The following is an 18,604-nucleotide window of genomic DNA, read 5'->3' as shown; positions in this document are numbered from 1 at the left end:
AAAGAAAGGGGAACAGAAGGGGTACAGAGTACAGTAAAATAAATAAATATGTTCACATACACCAAGTAGGTGCAGTGAAATGTGTTTTACAGGGTCAACCACAGTAGTACAGCGACCCTGGAGAGAATTAGGGTTAAGGGCACACTGACAGATTTTTCACCTTAACGGCCCGGGTATTCAAACCAGCGACTTTCGAACCTTTCAGGTCCTGGCTCAACGCTCTAACTGCTAGGCTACCTGCCACCCTACAGTACCTAGGGGTCAAATGTCTGTTCACAAAGCATCGTGTTTAAACCTGTAATTAGCACCATTACTCTCCCTCTATCTAGCCTTTTTTTTTTCTTTTTTTTCTTTTAATAGAAAAACACTTAGTTTCGAGGCGAGGTGACACAGACCCGTCTGTGTGGGAGGGGACTGTCTGTTACGAACTTTTCATGAGTGTTTTTCCCTTTGCTGAGACATTGTTAGGAACAAGGGCAATGCCTTGGCGAACAAGCGATTGACATGACCCCCCGATAACGAGAATAGTAAAAAGGCAAAGTGTTGCTGATACTTTCATTCACCTTGCCTGCCCAGATCCACCGACCGACCGGCTGACAGACTTCGGCTCAGAAGAAGCTAGAAGATTTAAAACTGAGAACACATTGCGAAAGTGACAATCAGAGAGGTTGCATTAAATCAGTTTAGCATAGAACCTCTGTGATGTAATATATAGTCATTTTTTGGGGCTCTGTACTCCAGAACTTTGGATGTGAAATGATACAATGACTATGAGGTAAGTGCAGACTGCCAGCTTTAATCTGAGAGTATTTTCATCCATATCAGGTGAATCTTATAGAAATGACGTATAGGGGACCAAAAGTATTGGGACAAATTCACTTATATGTGTATTAAAGTAGTCAAAAGTTATTATTTGGTCCCATATTCCTAACAAGCAATGAGTACATCAAGCTTGTGACTTAAAAAATCAATAGAAATAAAATGCTAACCTCCTCTGTTATTGTAATAGTGAGAGGTTAGCATGTCTTGGGGGTATGATATAAAATGCTAACCTCCTCTGTTATTGTAATAGTGAGAGGTTAGCATGTCTTGGGGGTATGATATAAAATGCTAACCTCCTCTGTTATTGTAATAGTGAGAGGTTAGCATGTCTTGGGGGTATGATATAAAATGTTAACCTCCTCTGTTATTGTAATAGTGAGAGGTTAGCATGTCTTGGGGGTATGATATAAAATGCTAACCTCCTCTGTTATTGTAATAGTGAGAGGTTAGCATGTCTTGGGGGTATGATATAAAATGCTAACCTCCTCTGTTATTGTAATAGTGAGAGGTTAGCATGTCTTGGGGGTATGATATAAAATGCTAACCTCCTCTGTTATTGTAATAGTGAGAGGTTAGCATGTCTTGGGGGTATGATATAAAATGCTAACCTCCTCTGTTATTGTAATAGTGAGAGGTTAGCATGTCTTGGGGGTATGATATAAAATGCTAACCTCCTCTGTTATTGTAATAGTGAGAGGTTAGCATGTCTTGGGGGTATGATATAAAATGCTAACCTCCTCTGTTATTGTAATAGTGAGAGGTTAGCATGTCTTGGGGGTATGATATAAAATGTTAACCTCCTCTGTTATTGTAATAGTGAGAGGTTAGCATGTCTTGGGGGTATGATATAAAATGCTAACCTCCTCTGTTATTGTAATAGTGAGAGGTTAGCATGTCTTGGGGGTATGATATAAAATGCTAACCTCCTCTGTTATTGTAATAGTGAGAGGTTAGCATGTCTTGGGGGTATGATATAAAATGTTAACCTCCTCTGTTATTGTAATAGTGAGAGGTTAGCATGTCTTGGGGGTATGATATAAAATGCTAACCTCCTCTGTTATTGTAATAGTGAGAGGTTAGCATGTCTTGGGGGTATGATATAAAATGCTAACCTCCTCTGTTATTGTAATAGTGAGAGGTTAGCATGTCTTGGGGGTATGATATAAAATGCTAACCTCCTCTGTTATTGTAATAGTGAGAGGTTAGCATGTCTTGGGGGTATGATATAAAATGCTAACCTCCTCTGTTATTGTAATAGTGAGAGGTTAGCATGTCTTGGGGGTATGATATAAAATGCTAACCTCCTCTGTTATTGTAATAGTGAGAGGTTAGCATGTCTTGGGGGTATGATATAAAATGCTAACCTCCTCTGTTATTGTAATAGTGAGAGGTTAGCATGTCTTGGGGGTATGATATAAAATGCTAACCTCCTCTGTTATTGTAATAGTGAGAGGTTAGCATGTCTTGGGGGTATGATATAAAATGTTAACCTCCTCTGTTATTGTAATAGTGAGAGGTTAGCATGTCTTGGGGGTATGATATTTGTGCATCACTCATCATTATTCACGATTCATACAGGACTACCTGTAATCATGTTAGCATCCACATTAATGTAGAAGTGTTCAGAAACATTCTCTAACTCCAAAATTACACAATACATTATTTACCATTCATTTCTACTGGGCACAAACAGCTAATGCAGCCAACAAGTTTGTAGAGTCACGAGCTTGATGCGTGCAAGGAGTATGGGACCAAATACTAAACTTTTGACAACATTAATGCATATAAGTTAATATATACTTTTGGTCCCCTAAAATGGGGGGACTAAAAGCACTGTAATTTCTAAACGGTTCACCTGGTATGGATTCAAATGCTCTCAAATTAAAGTGGCAGTCTGCACTTTAACCTCATATTCATTGTATCATTTCACATACAAAGTGCTGGAGTACAGAGTCAAAACAACAACAAAATTGTCGCTTTCCCAATAATTACAGAGGGCAGTGTATATACAGTATCTGTGATAGACTTCTTTAATACAGTTTACTTTCACACTGATTGAAAATCGATACCCTGCAGAAAACACTGTCAGTATGGGTGTGGGACAACCATTATGAAAACAGAGTGAACACAAACAAGTGCTTGATTCTCACTAAACATCTCATACTGTCAATGTGGAGCTCAGACTGCTGCCCCTCAGACTGCTGCCCCTCAGACTGCTGCCCCTCAGACCACTGCCCCTCAGACCGCTGCCCCTCAGACTGCTGCCCCTCAGACCGCTGCCCCTCAGACCGCTGCCCCTCAGACCGCTGCCCCTCAGACCGCTGCCCCTCAGACCACTGCTCCTCAGACTGCTGCCCCTCAGACCGCTGCCCCTCAGACCGCTGCCCCTCAGACCGCTGCCCCTCAGACCGCTGCCCCTCAGACCGCTTCCCCTCAGACCGCTGCCCCTCAGACCGCTGCCCCTCAGACCGCTGCTCCTCAGACTGCTGCCCCTCAGACCGCTGCCCCTCAGACCGCTGCCCCTCAGACCGCTGCCCCTCAGACCGCTGCCCCTCAGACCGCTGCCCCTCAGACTGCTTCCCCTCAGACCGCTGCCCCTCAGACCGCTGCCCCTCAGACCGCTGCCCCTCAGACCGCTGCCCCTCAGACCGCTGCCCCTCAGACTGCTGCCCCTCAGACCGCTGCCCCTCAGACCGCTGCCCTTCAGACCTCAGACTGCTGCCCCTCAGACCGCTGCACATCAGACCGCTGCCACTCAGACCGCTGCCCCTCAGACCGCTGCCCCTCAGACCGCTGCCCCTCAGACCGCTGTCTGAGTTGTGTTAAGCAGAGATTGGGAGATGGGAAAGAGGGGTATGGGCTCATGCTTTGGGCAGCAGTGTGGGCACCCTTAAAGTTGCCTGTTCTATGTCCTTCCCTGCAACCCTGCCTCGTGCTCTCACACAAGGAGGGTGTATTTGTGCTTGCGTGTGCGCTCTACTGCCACTTCCTCTGCTTGGAGCCGTGAGGTAAATTGGTGGTCTTGTCAAGCCCAGTAGTTCCGGTGGGAGGAAGGAGGTCGGGGGCTGACCATCGCCTCTTGCGTGGACGTGGCTGCTCCTGGGTGGGGGGGTCTACAGGGGGAGGAGGGAGAGGAGGGAGAGGAGGAGGGACAAGAACAGGGGAGGGATGAGGAAGAGGAGGAGGAGGGAGAGGAGGGGGCATATCCTCCCTGTGTGTGCTGGCCCTGGCCTGGGTGTGTGTCCTGTGGCCCCGGGGGACTGTGCGTGTGTGTAAGGGGGTGAGGGCCAAGCAGATGTCTCCCTCGCTGAGCTGGCGGCAGGACAGGCCGTAGAGCTGGGCGGTTCTCTGGGGACAGCAGGAAGACCAGCCGCGGTCACGCACGAAGAACGGGTACTCCACCAGAACCGTCAGTAACTCCTACATGCACAGAACAACAACAACATATTCACAACTATGCTGGCATCTACATAGTTTTTACTAAGGATAGGAATTTCAATTAATAATTTCAACTATTGTTGTTGAAAGGAAATTTGTCACATGTTTACATTACGTGAATAGAGCAGATTAAAAACGTTAGCTTTACTAGTGCCTTTTGTAAATAAATGTAATTTATTGTTCAGCAGTGACTCGATGAGCCCCTGACCTGAGTGTTGCTGTCTGTGAGAAGGACCTGCAGGTGGTTGAAGCCGTGTGTGTTGCTGGGGCCGATAAGCAGCACGGTGCAGGTGCTCAGGTGGAACTCTGGGGAGGTGTCAGCACTCCTCAGGAAGTCCTCCGTCCTCAGCTCTTCCACACGCTTCAAACGACCCCCCACCAGCTCAATCAGAGAACCCTTGGCAAAGTGAGGTAGGAGCGCTGGGGGGATGTGGTGGGGGGCAGAGGGTGAGGCGGTCATGTGGGGAAGGAAGGGGGAGGCAAGGGGACGCGAGTACTGCTGCCCAGGAGAGAGCTCTCTGCTGTCTTTATTTCCGTCTCTTTTATTGTCTATCTCTCTGATGTCTCTGTCTCCTTCAGGCTCTCTTTCTCGCTCTTGTTCTTGTTGTCTGTCTCGTTCTCTGTCTTTCTCTGTGCTGTGGCTGTTGAGCTGCCCCTGGGTTGAGTGCTGTGAGTTCCTCATGGTGTGCAGGCCATACAGAGAGCTGCCTGAGGGGCTGTACAGCGGGTAGCGCTGAGCCTGGGCCTGGGTACTGAGCTGGCTGGGCTGCAGGGTGGAGTAAACAGAAGCCAGGGAGTAGTAGACATGAGCCTCCGCCACAGAGCCCCCCAGGGGGTCCAGTAGCTCCCCTCTCCCTGCCCGGGTCTCTGCCCCATGGGGCTGGGGACTAGTGGGGATCAGGGTGGAAATCCCAGCCTTTGGCGTCCCACAGGGATCCCTGTCCTGCAGAGAGGAATGTGAGTCAGGGCCCTCCGGAGGCGTCGCTTGGAAATCTCGGAAACCTGCAAACTGCTCGAAACGCCCTGTGGGAACCTCCTGGTGTCTCCGTCTCCCGTTGGCATGGGAACCGTGGGGGCTGCCGCCCAGCCTGGCACTGCCGCTGGGTTCGTTCCTGTACTCTCCTGAGGGGAGTGCCACCCTAGATGCAGAGGCAGTCCTGCTGCCTGGCACGTCCAGCCCGTTGGGCCTTTTGCCCAGGTACCTGTGTCTGCCCTCAGTCAGGGAGTGGTCACGGGGGTAGAGGGAGGGCTGGCTGAACAGGTAAGAGGGGGAGAAAAGAGAGGAGCTGTAGTCCCTTCGGCCTGTGTTGAAATAGGACCACATGTCTCTTGATTCAGTGGGGAAGGGACTCTTAAAGGAGGAAGAGGATGAGGAGGGGGAGGGTGGCAGGATTTCACCTTGGAGACACCTGGAGTGATGGGGGAAGGGGGTGGGGAGAAGATCATCCCTCTTCCCTACCTGGTCTTTGAGGAAGAGAAAGGGGACGGAGGAGGGGTAGGCCAGGTGCCATGGCAGAGGGAGGGGGATACACGGGGATGGGAGGGGGGGTGGGATAGAGGGTAGCAGGCTGTGGCGGTTCGTCAAAGCCTCTTCGCTGCTCCCCCTGCCCCCCTCCCCCCTTCCTGAGCTGCTTGAGGGCCGGGTCCTGGGGGGCGTGGCGGGTGGTTTGAACTCGTCCAGGGGGGGGTGCTGGTTGGCCGAACCATCCCGGAACTCCCTCTTCTTAGGGGGGAGGCACTCTTTGCCGCGGTCAGGGCTGGGATTCATGGGTGGGTGCCAGCGGCGGCGGGCACGGGCCCCTGTGTTTGGGCGATGGCTAGGTCACATGGGCCTCAAGGGATAAAAAGGGGCGCAGAGAGAGGGATGGGCCTTGACACGGCATCACTGTCAGATCACTGTAACCACAGAGAGACAGGGCAGGAGGTGAGAGAGTGAGGGAGACAAAGTGAGGAAGTGGGAGGGGGGCAGAGAGAAAGAGAGATTGAGTGAAGTGTGTACATATCAGAGTGAAATGTGGACAGTCTGTCAGGCCTAGCTGTCAAGAGTTGTCAGGACTTAGCAGTCAGACTGCTCTGATACACACAAACAAACCAACACCTGACACAGATACAGGCAGAGAATGTTTTCTCTCCCCTGTGCACATTCTGTAATACAGCAATGCAGATTTGATTAGACAGCCTGGAGTCTCTGATGTCAATAGAACTTCAGACAATGAATCCCAACCAGAACGCCTATTCTATCAACTCCAGTGGGCCAACTCTTGCTCACCAACTACAGTTCGCGATCGTTGTAGTTGCTACACATATTAATTACATTGCTGGTAATGTGGTCGGGACTGAAACTACCCAGTTTATTGGTCTCATTCAAAAAGCACATGAACTCCCACAAAATTTCTAAAAATACGCTGCACATTGTGCGAACAGTGCAGTTCGGAGGCAGTGCAGTATATCTGTAAAAACACACATGCTGTATAAACTCCCAGCAGGAGGCGTTTCATCTCTCTCTCTCTGAGGATGGAACATAGAGATATGGTTTATTCTCATGAAGCGCCTCCCTCACACCCCTGAGGGCTGTTCCTCTATGTCCTATTTACTACCGCAGGTACACACACTTTCTTACACACGCATGGAGGCACACACGCACACACACACACAAACACACACACACACACACACCCCTCAGGCTGCTATAACTCTATCTCACTCCCCCTGCGATGGACAGAGCTGGTCACCACCCACCCTAAGCTGAGAGGAACACTGTTGATATCACCAAGGGTGGTTTGTGTTCGAGTATGTGTGTGTTTACCTCTATTTTGTGCCTTCAGAAAGTATTCACACCCCTTGACTTTTTCTACATTTTGTTTTCTTACAGCCGGAGTTTAAAATGGATTACATTTAGATTGTTTTGTCTACACACAATACCCCATAACGTTAATAAAGGGGAATTATGTGGTTCTAAATTTTTACAAATTATAAAAAATTTGAAAATGAAACATCTTGAGTCAATAAGTATTCAATCCCTTTGTTACGGCAAGCCTAAATAAGTTCAGAGGTAACAAGTCATATAATAAAATGCATGGACTAATAGGGTTTTCAGAATTTTTGAATGACTACCTTATCTCTGTACCCCAGACATTGAATATCCCTTTGAGCATGGTGAAGTTATTAATTACAGTTTGGATGGTGTATCAATACCTCCAGTCACTACAAAGATACAGGAGTTATTCCTAACGCAGTTGCCGAAGAGGAAGGAAACCACTCAAGGATTTCACCATGAGGCCAATGGTGACTTTAAAACAGTTTCAGCGTTTAATGGCTGTGATAGGAGAAAACTGAGGATAGATCAACAACATTCTAGTTACTCCACAGTACTAGCCTAATTGACAGAGTGAAAAGAAGGAAGCCTGTACAGAATAAAACATTTCAAAACATACATCCTGTTTGCAACAAGGCACTAAGGTTATACTGCAAAAAATGTGGCAAAGCAATTCACTTTTTGTCCTGAATACAAAGTCTTATGTTTGAAGCAAATCCAATCCAACATATTACTGAGTACCACTCTCCATATTTTCTTTACTCCATTTTTCATGGTATCCAATTGTCAGTAGTTACTGTCTTGTCTCATCACTACAACTCCCGTACAGACTCGGGAGATGTAAAGGTCGAGAGCCATGCGTCCTCCGAAACAGAACCCAACCAAGCCGCACTGCTTCTTAACACAGCACACATCTAACCCAGAAGCCAGCCGCACAAATGTGTTGGAGGAAACACTGTACACCTAGTGACCTGGTCAGCATGCACTGCGCCTGGCCTGCCACAGGAGTCACTAGTGGGCGATGAGACAAGGATATCCCTGCCGGCCAAACCCTCCCTAAACCGGACAACGCTAGGCCAATTGTGCACTGCCCCATGGGTTTTGACTCAGGGGTGTGAATATTTATGTAAATGGATATTTCTGTACTTGATTTTAAATACATTTGCAAAATTGTTTAAAAACACGTTTTCACTTTGTCATTATGGGGTATTATGTGTAGATAAGTGAGAGAAAAATGATGAATTTTGAATTCTGTAACATAATAAAATGTTGAGTAAGTCAAGGGGTATGAATTCTCCACCGCCCCACCAGCACAGCTCCCGCCGCTGTTACTGCCACCGCCACATAACGCCCACCGCCCACCAGAACTCTCCAACACTCACTACTCGGCTAGCCCGCACGGCTGTCTGCCCCGACTGTCTGCCCCGACTGACAATTCTCCCTGTCTCGCTACCCGCCATCATTAGGCATGTAAATCTTGGTTGGGAAAAAAAATGCATGCCAGCAAAGCCACTACACAACACTAAACAATACATTAACTGCACTATAACGGTGACAAATGGTGGCCACAAACTGTTAAGGCCTACATAAAGCTGTCCCAACAGAAGAGTCCCTACAGCTGTCCCAACTTCTTACCACTACTACACCTGGCTATCAGCGGAGCCTTGTCTGGCAGTGAAACAGTTAATTCAACCTCATTTACTGCCTAAACATAGCTGATATGGCTGACTTGCTCAAACAAATGTGTTTTTTTACGGACAATTGAGATATACTAACTATGGCATACGAGCAGATAATACAAGCAGCGACGAGCAGATAAGAGGCAATCCGTAATTTCGAATAAGACATTAATGAGTGAGCTAGGGCTGACATAGTCAATATAACTATTTGTTCAGCACTTTTGAAATGTACAGCGACAGAATTCAGAACATGGGCCGTTCTTACAGTATTATCCCTGTTCACTAAGTCAGAACAGTAGGATAAATAAAGGAGGCATATAAGCAGACAATGAAAACTCTTATAATATTTGATGATGATATGTCACATCTGCTCCTGCTACACCCCCTATTGGACATCCGGTGTCTCCTTGACCTGCAGCCATTCCCCCAGTTCTCTCCCTCTCCCTCTTCTTCTCTCTCTGTGTGTGTGATTGTGTGGTTGGAGACAGGTGTGCTGGAGTCATAGCAGTTCCCCACCAGCTGCAACCCATTCTATAACAAAACCTCTACAAATACTCAGTCCTGCAACTTCCACTCTGCCAGATCGTAATATCCGTTCAGTCAGTCATGCTTCTAGCCATTTGTTGTTATTTAAGATCCTGCTGTGCCCATTTCCTTGTCTGACGCTGTTTCTCCTCTCACTGCAGTTTTGCAGCTCTGACTCTGACTCTGGTTCCTGTCTCCTGTTCCACATCTCACCACCCTGCTATCCCGTCTATCTCCAGAGGAGAGGCAGCGGCGTATCTATACTAGGAGCTGTCTATATTGTGGCCAGGCTGGCCACCTGGTCTCCACTTGTTCCCTGCGTCCAGTAAGAGGAGGCTCGGCCGTTATGGGGGAAATACTGTTGCGTTAAATTGCCGGCCCATCTTCCCCCAGACCCCCCTGTTTGAGGCCAACCTTGTGTGGCAGAGCCAGGCTTTTCCTCTATCTGCTCTTATAGATTCTGGTGCCGACGAGAGCTTTCTGGACCGAGGCGTTGTTAACCAGTTGGGCCTGGACACCGTTTCACTTAACGCACCTCTCGATGCCAATACTCTCAATGGTAAGCTTCTCTTCCGTGTCTGTGAGAGAACCATTCCAGTCATCCTGCGTCTCTCTGGTAATCACCAGGAAAAGATCAGTTTCCACATAATCAAATCAATCTCCCCTGGTTCTGGGCCATCCATGTTTAAAACTACACAACCCACAGATTGACTGGACTACCGGGAGAGTAACTCCTTGGAGTACCTTTTGTCATTCCAATTGTCTACATTCTGACCTTCCACCTGCCTTGTCTGTACACCAGTCCATTCCAGAACCCCCGGATCTGTCTTGTGTTCCTCCAGAGTATCACGGTCTAGCTCCTGTGTTCAGTAAGCACCCCACCCCATCTCTGCCGCCTCATCGGCCGTACGACTGCGCTATAGATCTTCAGCCTGGCGCTCCTCTCCCCAGTAGCAGGTTTTATAACCTCTCTTGCCCTGAGCAAGAGGCTATGGAGGAATACATCCAGGATTCCCTGGCTGTAGGACATGTCAGGCCTTCTTCCTCTCCGGTGGGAGCTGGGGTTTTCTTTGTCAAGAAAAAGATGGGTCATTGAGGCCGTGCATAGAATAGCATCACTGTCAGGAACAAGTATCCCTTGCCACTCATCAGCTCTGCTTTTGCCCCTCCATGGTGTCACGGTTTTCACTAAACTCGAGCTCCAGAATGCCTACCACCTTGTCCGCATCAGAGAGGAGGAAAACGGTGTTCAACACACCATTTGGACAGTTTGAGTATTTGGTCATGCCGTTTGGTCTCACTAACGCCCCTGCTGTTTTTCAGAGCCTGGTGAATGAAGTTTTGAGGGATGTTATTGGATGCTTTGTTTTTGTCTATGTGGATGACATTCTTTTTTCAAAAACCTTGAGGCTCACAAGCAAGGCGTTCACCAAGTCCTCCAACAGCTGTTGGAGAATAAACATTTTGTTAAGGCTGAGAAATGTGAGTTTCATATTTCCTCTGTGTCCTTTTTGGGTTACATTATTATACAAGGACAGCTACAAATGGACCCTGCCAAGGTTAGGGCAGTCACAGAGTGGCCTTTGCCCCTCTAATCTGAAGCAGCTACAGCATTTTCTGGGGTTTTCCAATTTTTACAGACGTTTCATCCGTGACTACAGCCGTTTGGCAGCTCCTCTCACCACCTCCATTCCGTTCCACTGGTCCCCAGAGGCAGAAGCAGGGTTCCGGAAACTCAAGCACCACTTCACTTCCGCTCCTGTCCTTACACAGCCAGACCCAGAACTCCAGTTTGTCCTCAAGGTGGATGCTTCCGACACTGGGGTAGATGCTGTCCTGTCTTAATGTTCACCCTCTGATCAGAAGCTCCATCCATGTGCCTTGTCCCGCAAGCTCTCACCTGTAGAGAGACATTTTGACATAGGTAACCGGGAACTTCTGGCCATGAAGCTGGCTCTTGAGGAGTGGCGTCACTGGTTATAGGGCTCGGTTCTCCCCTTCATTGTGTGGACGGATCATAAAAACCTATCCTACATCTAGACCGCCAAACGTCTGAACTCTCGGCAGGGCAGAACCAACTTGACCCAGGTAACGGTCCTAGTAAGGCTCTGTTTGTGCCAGATTCAGTTCGCTCTGAAGTTCTTCAGTGGGCCCATTCTACTCACCTCACGTGTCACCCTGGCATGAACCGGACTGTCGCCTTCCTGCGTCAGCGATTTTGGTGGCCCACCATGGAAAAAGACGCTTGGGAATTCATCTCAGCCTGCTCGGTCTGTGCCTGGAACAAAACCTCCACCAAACCTACGTCCGGTCTGCCTCGCCCTCTTCCCATACCCAGTCACCCCTGGTCACACATATCCCTGGACTTCGTCACTGGCCTTCTCCCAACAATAACTCAGTCAGCCTCACTATTATTGACCAATTATCCAAAGCGGCTCACTTCCTTCCCTTCTCCAAGCTTCCTTCCTCCAGGGAGACTGCTGACCTGCTGGCATCCCTATTGACATTGTTTCTGACAGGGGACCCCAGTTTATATCCCAGGTATGGAGAGCCTTCTGCACAGCACTTGGTATTAATGTTAGCTGTGTGACTTTGGATAACCCTTCCTCCTGGAGTGCCCAGTTACCCTGAGTGGAATATGCCCACAATACCCTCATCAACGCCTCATCAGGTATGTCACCCTTTGAGTGTGCCCTGTGTTACCAACCCCCCTTGTTCCCTGCCCAAGAGGTCGAGGTAGCGGTGCCCTCGGTCCAGGACCATATGCACCATTGTCATCGCACCTGGAGGAGGGCCCGGGCTGCTCTTCTTCGTGCCTCCACCAGGACCCAATCCCAGCCTAACCGTCACCGTGCTTCAGCTCCAGTCTACACTCCAGGCCAAAAGGTATGGCTCTTGTCTAAGGACTTGCCCTTGAAAGTGGCTTCCAGAAACTAGTGCCCCGATTCATTGGTCCATTTGAGATTCGTCATATCAAATCAAATCAAATGTTATTTGTCACATACACATGGTTAGCAGATGTTAATGCGAGTGTAGCGAAATGCTTGTGCTTCTAGTTCCGACAATGCAGTAATAACAAGTAATCTAACTAACAATTCCAAAACTACTGTCTTGTACACAGTGTAAGGGGATAAAGAATATGTACATAAGGATATATGAATGAGTGATGGTACAGAGCAGCATAGGCAAGATACAGTAGATGGTATCGAGTACAGTATGTACAAATGAGATGAGTATGTAAACAAAGTGGCATAGTTTAAAGTGGCTAGTGATACATGTATTACATAAGGATACAGTCGATGATATAGAGTACAGTATATACGTATGCATATGAGATGAATAATGTAGGGTAAGTAACATTATATAAGGTAGCATTGTTTAAAGTGGCTAGTGATATATTTACATCATTTCCCATCAATTCCCATTATTAAAGTGGCTGGAGTTGAGTCAGTGTCAGTGTGTTGGCAGCAGCCACTCAGTGGTAGTGGTGGCTGTTTAACAGTCTGATGGCCTTGAGATAGAAGCTGTTTTTCAGTCTCTCGGTCCCAGCTTTGATGCACCTGTACTGACCTCGCCTTCTGGATGATAGCGGGGTGAACAGGCAGTGGCTCGGGTGGTTGATGTCCTTGATGATCTTTATGGCCTTCCTGTGACATCGGGTGGTGTAGGTGTCCTGGAGGGCAGGTAGTTTGCCCCCGGTGATGCGTTGTGCAGACCTCACTACCCTCTGGAGAGCCTTACGGTTGAGGGCGGTGCAGTTGCCATACCAGGCGTTGATACAGCCCGCCAGGATGCTCTCGATTGTGCATCTGTAGAAGTTTGTGAGTGCTTTTGGTGACAAGCCAAATTTCTTCAGCCTCCTGAGGTTGAAGAGGCGCTGCTGCGCCTTCTTCACGATGCTGTCTGTGTGAGTGGACCAATTCAGTTTGTCTGTGATGTGTATGCCGAGGAACTTAAAACTTGCTACCCTCTCCACTACTGTTCCATCGATGTGGATATGGGGGTGTTCCCTCTGCTGTTTCCTGAAGTCCACAATCATCTCCTTAGTTTTGTTGACGTTGAGTGTGAGGTTATTTTCCTGACACCACACTCCGAGGGCCCTCACCTCCTCCCTGTAGGCCGTCTCGTCGTTGTTGGTAATCAAGCCTACCACTGTTGTGTCGTCCGCAAACTTGATGATTGAGTTGGAGGCGTGCATGGCCACGCAGTCGTGGGCGAACAGGGAGTACAGGAGAGGGCTCAGAACGCACCCTTGTGGGGCCCCAGTGTTGAGGATCAGCGGGGAGGAGATGTTGTTGCCTACCCTCACCACCTGGGGGCGGCCCGTCAGGAAGTCCAGTACCCAGTTGCACAGGGCGGGGTCGAGACCCAGGGTCTCGAGCTTGATGACGAGCTTGGAGGGTACTATGGTGTTGAATGCCGAGCTGTAGTCGATGAACAGCATTCTCACATAGGTATTCCTCTTGTCCAGATGGGTTAGGGCAGTGTGCAGTGTGGTTGAGATTGCATCGTCTGTGGACCTATTTGGGCGGTAAGCAAATTGGAGTGGGTCTAGGGTGTCAGGTAGGGTGGAGGTGATATGGTCCTTGACTAGTCTCTCAAAGCACTTCATGATGACGGATGTGAGTGCTACGGGGCGGTAGTCGTTTAGCTCAGTTACCTTAGCTTTCTTGGGAACAGGAACAATGGTGGCAACCTTGAAGCATGTGGGAACAGCAGACTGGTATAGGGATTGATTGAATATGTCCGTAAACACACCGGCCAGCTGGTCTGCGCATGCTCTGAGGGCGCGGCTGGGGATCCCGTCTGGGCCTGCAGCCTTGCGAGGGTTAACACGTTTAAATGTCTTACTCACCTCGGCTGCAGTGAAGGAGAGACCGCATGTTTTCGTTGCAGGCCGTGCCAGTGGCACTGTATTGTCCTCAAAGCGGGCAAAAAAGTTATTTAGTCTGCCTGGGAGCAAGACATCCTGGTCCGTGACTGGGCTGGATTTCTTCCTGTAGTCCGTGATTGACTGTAGACCCTGCCACATGCCTCTTGTGTCTGAGTCGTTGAATTGAGATTCTACTTTGTCTCTGTACTGGCGCTTAGCTTGTTTGATAGCCTTGCGGAGGGAATAGCTGCACTGTTTGTATTCGGTCATGTTACCAGACACCTTGCCCTGATTAAAAGCAGTGGTTCGCGCTTTCAGTTTCACACGAATGCTGCCATCAATCCACGGTTTCTGGTTAGGGAATGTTTTAATCGTTGCTATGCAATACGAAACATCTCCCAGTCCACGTGATGGAAGCAGTCTTGGAGTGTGGAGTCAGCTTGGTCGGACCAGCGTTGGACAGACCTCAGCGTGGGAGCCTCTTGTTTTAGTTTCTGTCTGTAGGCAGGGATCAACAAAATGGAGTCGTGGTCAGCTTTTCCGAAAGGGGGGCGGGGCAGGGCCTTATATGCGTCGCGGAAGTTAGAGTAACAATGATCCAAGGTCTTTCCACCCCTGGTTGCGCAATCGATATGCTGATAAATTTTAGGGAGTCTTGTTTTCAGATTAGCCTTGTTAAAATCCCCAGCTACAATGAATGCAGCCTCCGGATAAATCGTTTCCAGTTTGCAGAGAGTTAAATAAAGTTTGTTCAGAGCCATCGATGTGTCTGCTTTGGGGGGGATATATACGGCTGTGATTATAATCGAAGAGAATTCTATTGGTAGATAATGCGGTCTACATTTGATTGTGAGGAATTCTAAATCAGGTGAACAGAAGGATTTGAGTTCCTGTATGTTTCTTTCATCACACCATGTCACGTTGGCCATGAGGCATACGCCCCCGCCCCTCTTCTTACTAGAAAGATGTTTGTTTCTGTCAGCGCGATGCGTGGAGAAACCCGTTGGCTGCACCGCTTCGGATAGAGTCTCTCCAGTGAGCCATGTTTCAGTGAAGCAAAGGACGTTACAGTCTCTGATGTCCCTCTGGAATGCTACCCTTGCTCGGATTTCATCAACCTTGTTGTCAAGAGACTGGACATTGGCAAGAAGAATGCTAGGGAGTGGTGCACGGTGTGCCCGTCTCCGGAGTCTGACCAGAAGACCGCCTCGTTTCCCTCTCTTTCGGAGTCGTTTTTTTGGGTCGCTGCATAGGATCCACTCCGTTGTCCTGTTTGTAAGGCAGAACACAGGGTCCGCGTCGCGAAAAACATATTCTTGGTCGTACTGATGGTGAGTTGACGCTGATCTTATATTCAGTAGTTCTTCTCGACTGTATGTAATGAAACCTAAGATGACCTGGGGTACTAATGTAAGAAATAACACGTAAAAAAACAAAAAACTGCATAGTTTCCTAGGAACGCGAGATATCATTATCTCATCTGCTGTGCATCTGAAACTCACAGACTCTCTCAAAATCCACCCCACAATCCATGTGTCTTTGATTAAACCAGTCTGCCCAAGTCCCCTGTCCACCCTGCAGCTCCTCCTCCACCACCTCGGCTCATCGATGACCATCCTTCCAATATCGTCTGGCGGCTTTTGGATGTACGCCGTCGGGTTTGTGGTTGGCAGTATCTGGTGGACTGGGAGGGATACAGGCCTAAGGGGCACTGCTGGGTGCCCCGTCACATTCTGGACCCATCCCTGTTACAGGATTTCCATACCTCACACACTGACAAGCCGGGTCGTGCACCAGGTGGGGGGGAGGGGTGGTGTCACATCTGCTGCTGCTACACCCCCTAGTGGATATCCGGTGTCTCCTTGACCTACAGCATTCCAGTTCTCTATCTCTCCCTCTTCTTCTCTCTCTGTGTGTGATTGTTTGGTTGGAGACATGTGTGCTGGAGTCAGAGCAGTTCCCCACCAGCTGCAACCCGGTCCATAATCAAGACCTCTACAAATACTCAGTCCTGCCAATTCCACTCTGCCAGATCATAATTTCCGTTCAGTCTGTCATGCTTCTAGCTATTTGCTGTTATTTAAGATCCTGCTGTGCCTATTTCCTTGCCTGATGCTGTTTCTCATCTCACTGCAGTTTTGCGACTCTGACTCTGACTCTGGTTCCTGTCTCCTGTTCCACATCTAACCACCCTGCTACCCTGTTCTGAATTCAACTCATCACTCCCTTGGATTCCCCTCCAGACCTGTTTACCCTGTCCCAACCCAGCTCACTCCAGCCGTCACATCTGGTTTCCTACAACTCGTCCAAGCTTCCCTGGATCTGCACCTCGTCTCTCCCTGTGTTACAATAAATATATTGGTTCATTCATCCCTGTTTCCTGGTCTGAGTCTGCTCTTGGGTTCCCCTGTGCTGCTCCGCTTAATATGACATTTGTCTAAAACAGGCTATATGGTGCATGTGCACCACCAAGTCAGAATAGTAGGCTGAATTATGTGGGGAAAATGGACCAAATTATTAGGGTGAGGCACATGGGCTACTAACATCTTACTACACAACATACAGCTAGTATTACTTTCTTAGTGACAGTATGCACTCTGATGCTCTCTGAGGAAAACCTTTACCTTTACATATTCACTCTAAAGCTGAAGAAAAACTCCTTCACCTCTCACACAGGAGGGCTGAGAAGGCACACACATGCTCATGCTCACACTCGCTCACACACAGAGACACGCGCATACACAGATGCACACATACACACACGCACACAGCAACACACATTCTTATTGCACAGTGCATGTGTGTGTGTATGCGCGTGCCTCTGTGTGTGAGCGAGTGTGAGCATGAGCATGTGTGTGCCTTCTCAGCCCTCCTGTGTGAGAGGTGAAGGAGTTTTTCTTCAGCTTTAGAGTGAATATGTAAAGGTTTTCCTCAGAGAGCATCAGAGTCAGCATAAATGTTCCCTCTGTCACTCTGCTGCTGTGGGATGGAAGATTGGCAGGCACATTGGAAATGACTTGACTTGCCCTCTTTACTTCTTGTGGCTCTGGATGATGGGATTAGCTGGCACCAGTGTATTGCCTTGTTATTCTGGAGATGACTGTTCTCTGTGGTTGGAGGGTTGTGGTAATGTTACAGTAAATGTCACTCATTAGAAAGAAAGGGACCATCCAAATCCTTTGCTTTTACATATACTCAAAGCATGTGTAATGCATATCAAGAAATACAAATGCTAGAAAATATCAACAAGCTTTGATGTCGTTGAGGAATTTGTGAACTGTAAAAGTGAAATTTGTGAAATATTTTCTAAATGCCTCTCCCCCTCTCCATCCTCTCCACCAGTGATGTAGTGGTACAAAAAAAGGTGTGTAAACTCTGATTGCTGGCCGCGGTGAAAAAAGTAATGGTCCCTATACATTCAATGGATTTTTTTGCATAAGGTGGGTAAACTGTCAAGCAAAAAACGAAATGTGGGTAACCTGCGTTTACTTGAGTTTACCATCCACTACACTACTGCTCTCCACAGGAAATACACGTAGTGTTGTATTAACCTAGTGTCCTGCATAAGAATGAGACACAACCTCCATTCAGCATCTGACCACAGAGAGGACCCAGATTGACTCAGCTATTCGATCTCCTCCATAAACAACTAGATCAACAGGTGTGTCCACACCAATACATCTCCACTCCCACTCATAAAAACTCAAAGTCAATCCATTTAAATACTTATCACAATTTTGATATAAAAAGAGAGAATAGAGGGTAAAGAATCTTAATTAACTCCAAGGGTGAATTTGTTATGCAGTAGTCAAATGAATCTAGCTGAACAACAGTTAGACATAAAAAAGAGCAGTTGAGAACACAAGAGAACAGACGGGTTGATGGAGTTGGTTGTGATGAATGGATCCAAAGTACAGCAACTGACCTTAGAGTGGGCTGCTGACCAGAGTGTTGTCCGAGTGTTGGTGGCCATACAAGCTGCAGTCATCCAGGGGATCAAGCCCCTCCCCCCAGACTGCTTCCTACTTTACCTCCACAGCACTAATAGAAACACCAGCAACAGCTGCCAGTCACACCCTGTCACACAGCGATGTATGTGAGAAATAGAACAAGCAAGCCCACCAAAGTGAGAAGAACACTGAGAAGCCTTGAGACTGTGCGTGTCAGTGTGTCAGCATGTGTATGAGCGTCAGTGCCTAACTGGGACTGTGTGTGTGTGTGTGTGTGTGTGTATAGACTTGAGGAAATGAATAATATCTAGCAGTGAGAAGCATGTCTATGCAACGAGCCACATAAGCAGACCAGTTGCCGCTACCACCCACTCACCTTACTGTGAAAGGGATGGACAAATGCACGTGCGCGCACACACACACACACCATCAATCCACTTTGACCCTTTAAACAAATATTCTCCTTTCTACACAAGTGTGTGTTGTCTTCAATTAGAAAGAG

General features: G+C 48.2%; 2 protein-coding genes across 2 annotated transcripts in view; one reads left to right on the top strand and one right to left on the bottom strand.

Moving 5' to 3' along the window:
• The first annotated feature begins 2,991 nt into the window (after positions 1-2,991).
• LOC139367355 (keratin-associated protein 12-1-like) lies at positions 2,992-3,648 on the top strand. The gene has a single exon (XM_071105557.1). It carries the CDS (start codon positions 2,992-2,994, stop codon positions 3,646-3,648), a length of 657 nt encoding a protein of 218 aa, XP_070961658.1.
• LOC139367720 (ataxin-1-like) overlaps positions 3,613-18,604 on the bottom strand; it is a 40,099-nt gene continuing 25,107 nt past the window's right edge. The window contains exons 2-3 of the mRNA XM_071106029.1: positions 4,469-6,156; positions 3,613-4,242 (exon numbers count right to left, since the gene is read on the bottom strand). Of these exons, the coding sequence (XP_070962130.1) occupies positions 3,799-4,242; positions 4,469-6,028 (2,004 nt within the window). The 5' untranslated portion in view covers positions 6,029-6,156 and the 3' untranslated portion in view covers positions 3,613-3,798. The remainder of the gene's footprint in view (positions 4,243-4,468; positions 6,157-18,604) is intronic.

This window comes from Oncorhynchus clarkii, chromosome 16, assembly GCF_045791955.1.
Source record: "Oncorhynchus clarkii lewisi isolate Uvic-CL-2024 chromosome 16, UVic_Ocla_1.0, whole genome shotgun sequence".
Taxonomy (NCBI): domain Eukaryota; kingdom Metazoa; phylum Chordata; class Actinopteri; order Salmoniformes; family Salmonidae; genus Oncorhynchus; species Oncorhynchus clarkii.
The sequence above is the reverse complement of the archived record's forward strand: the minus strand, read 5'-3'. Positions and strand labels throughout refer to the sequence as shown.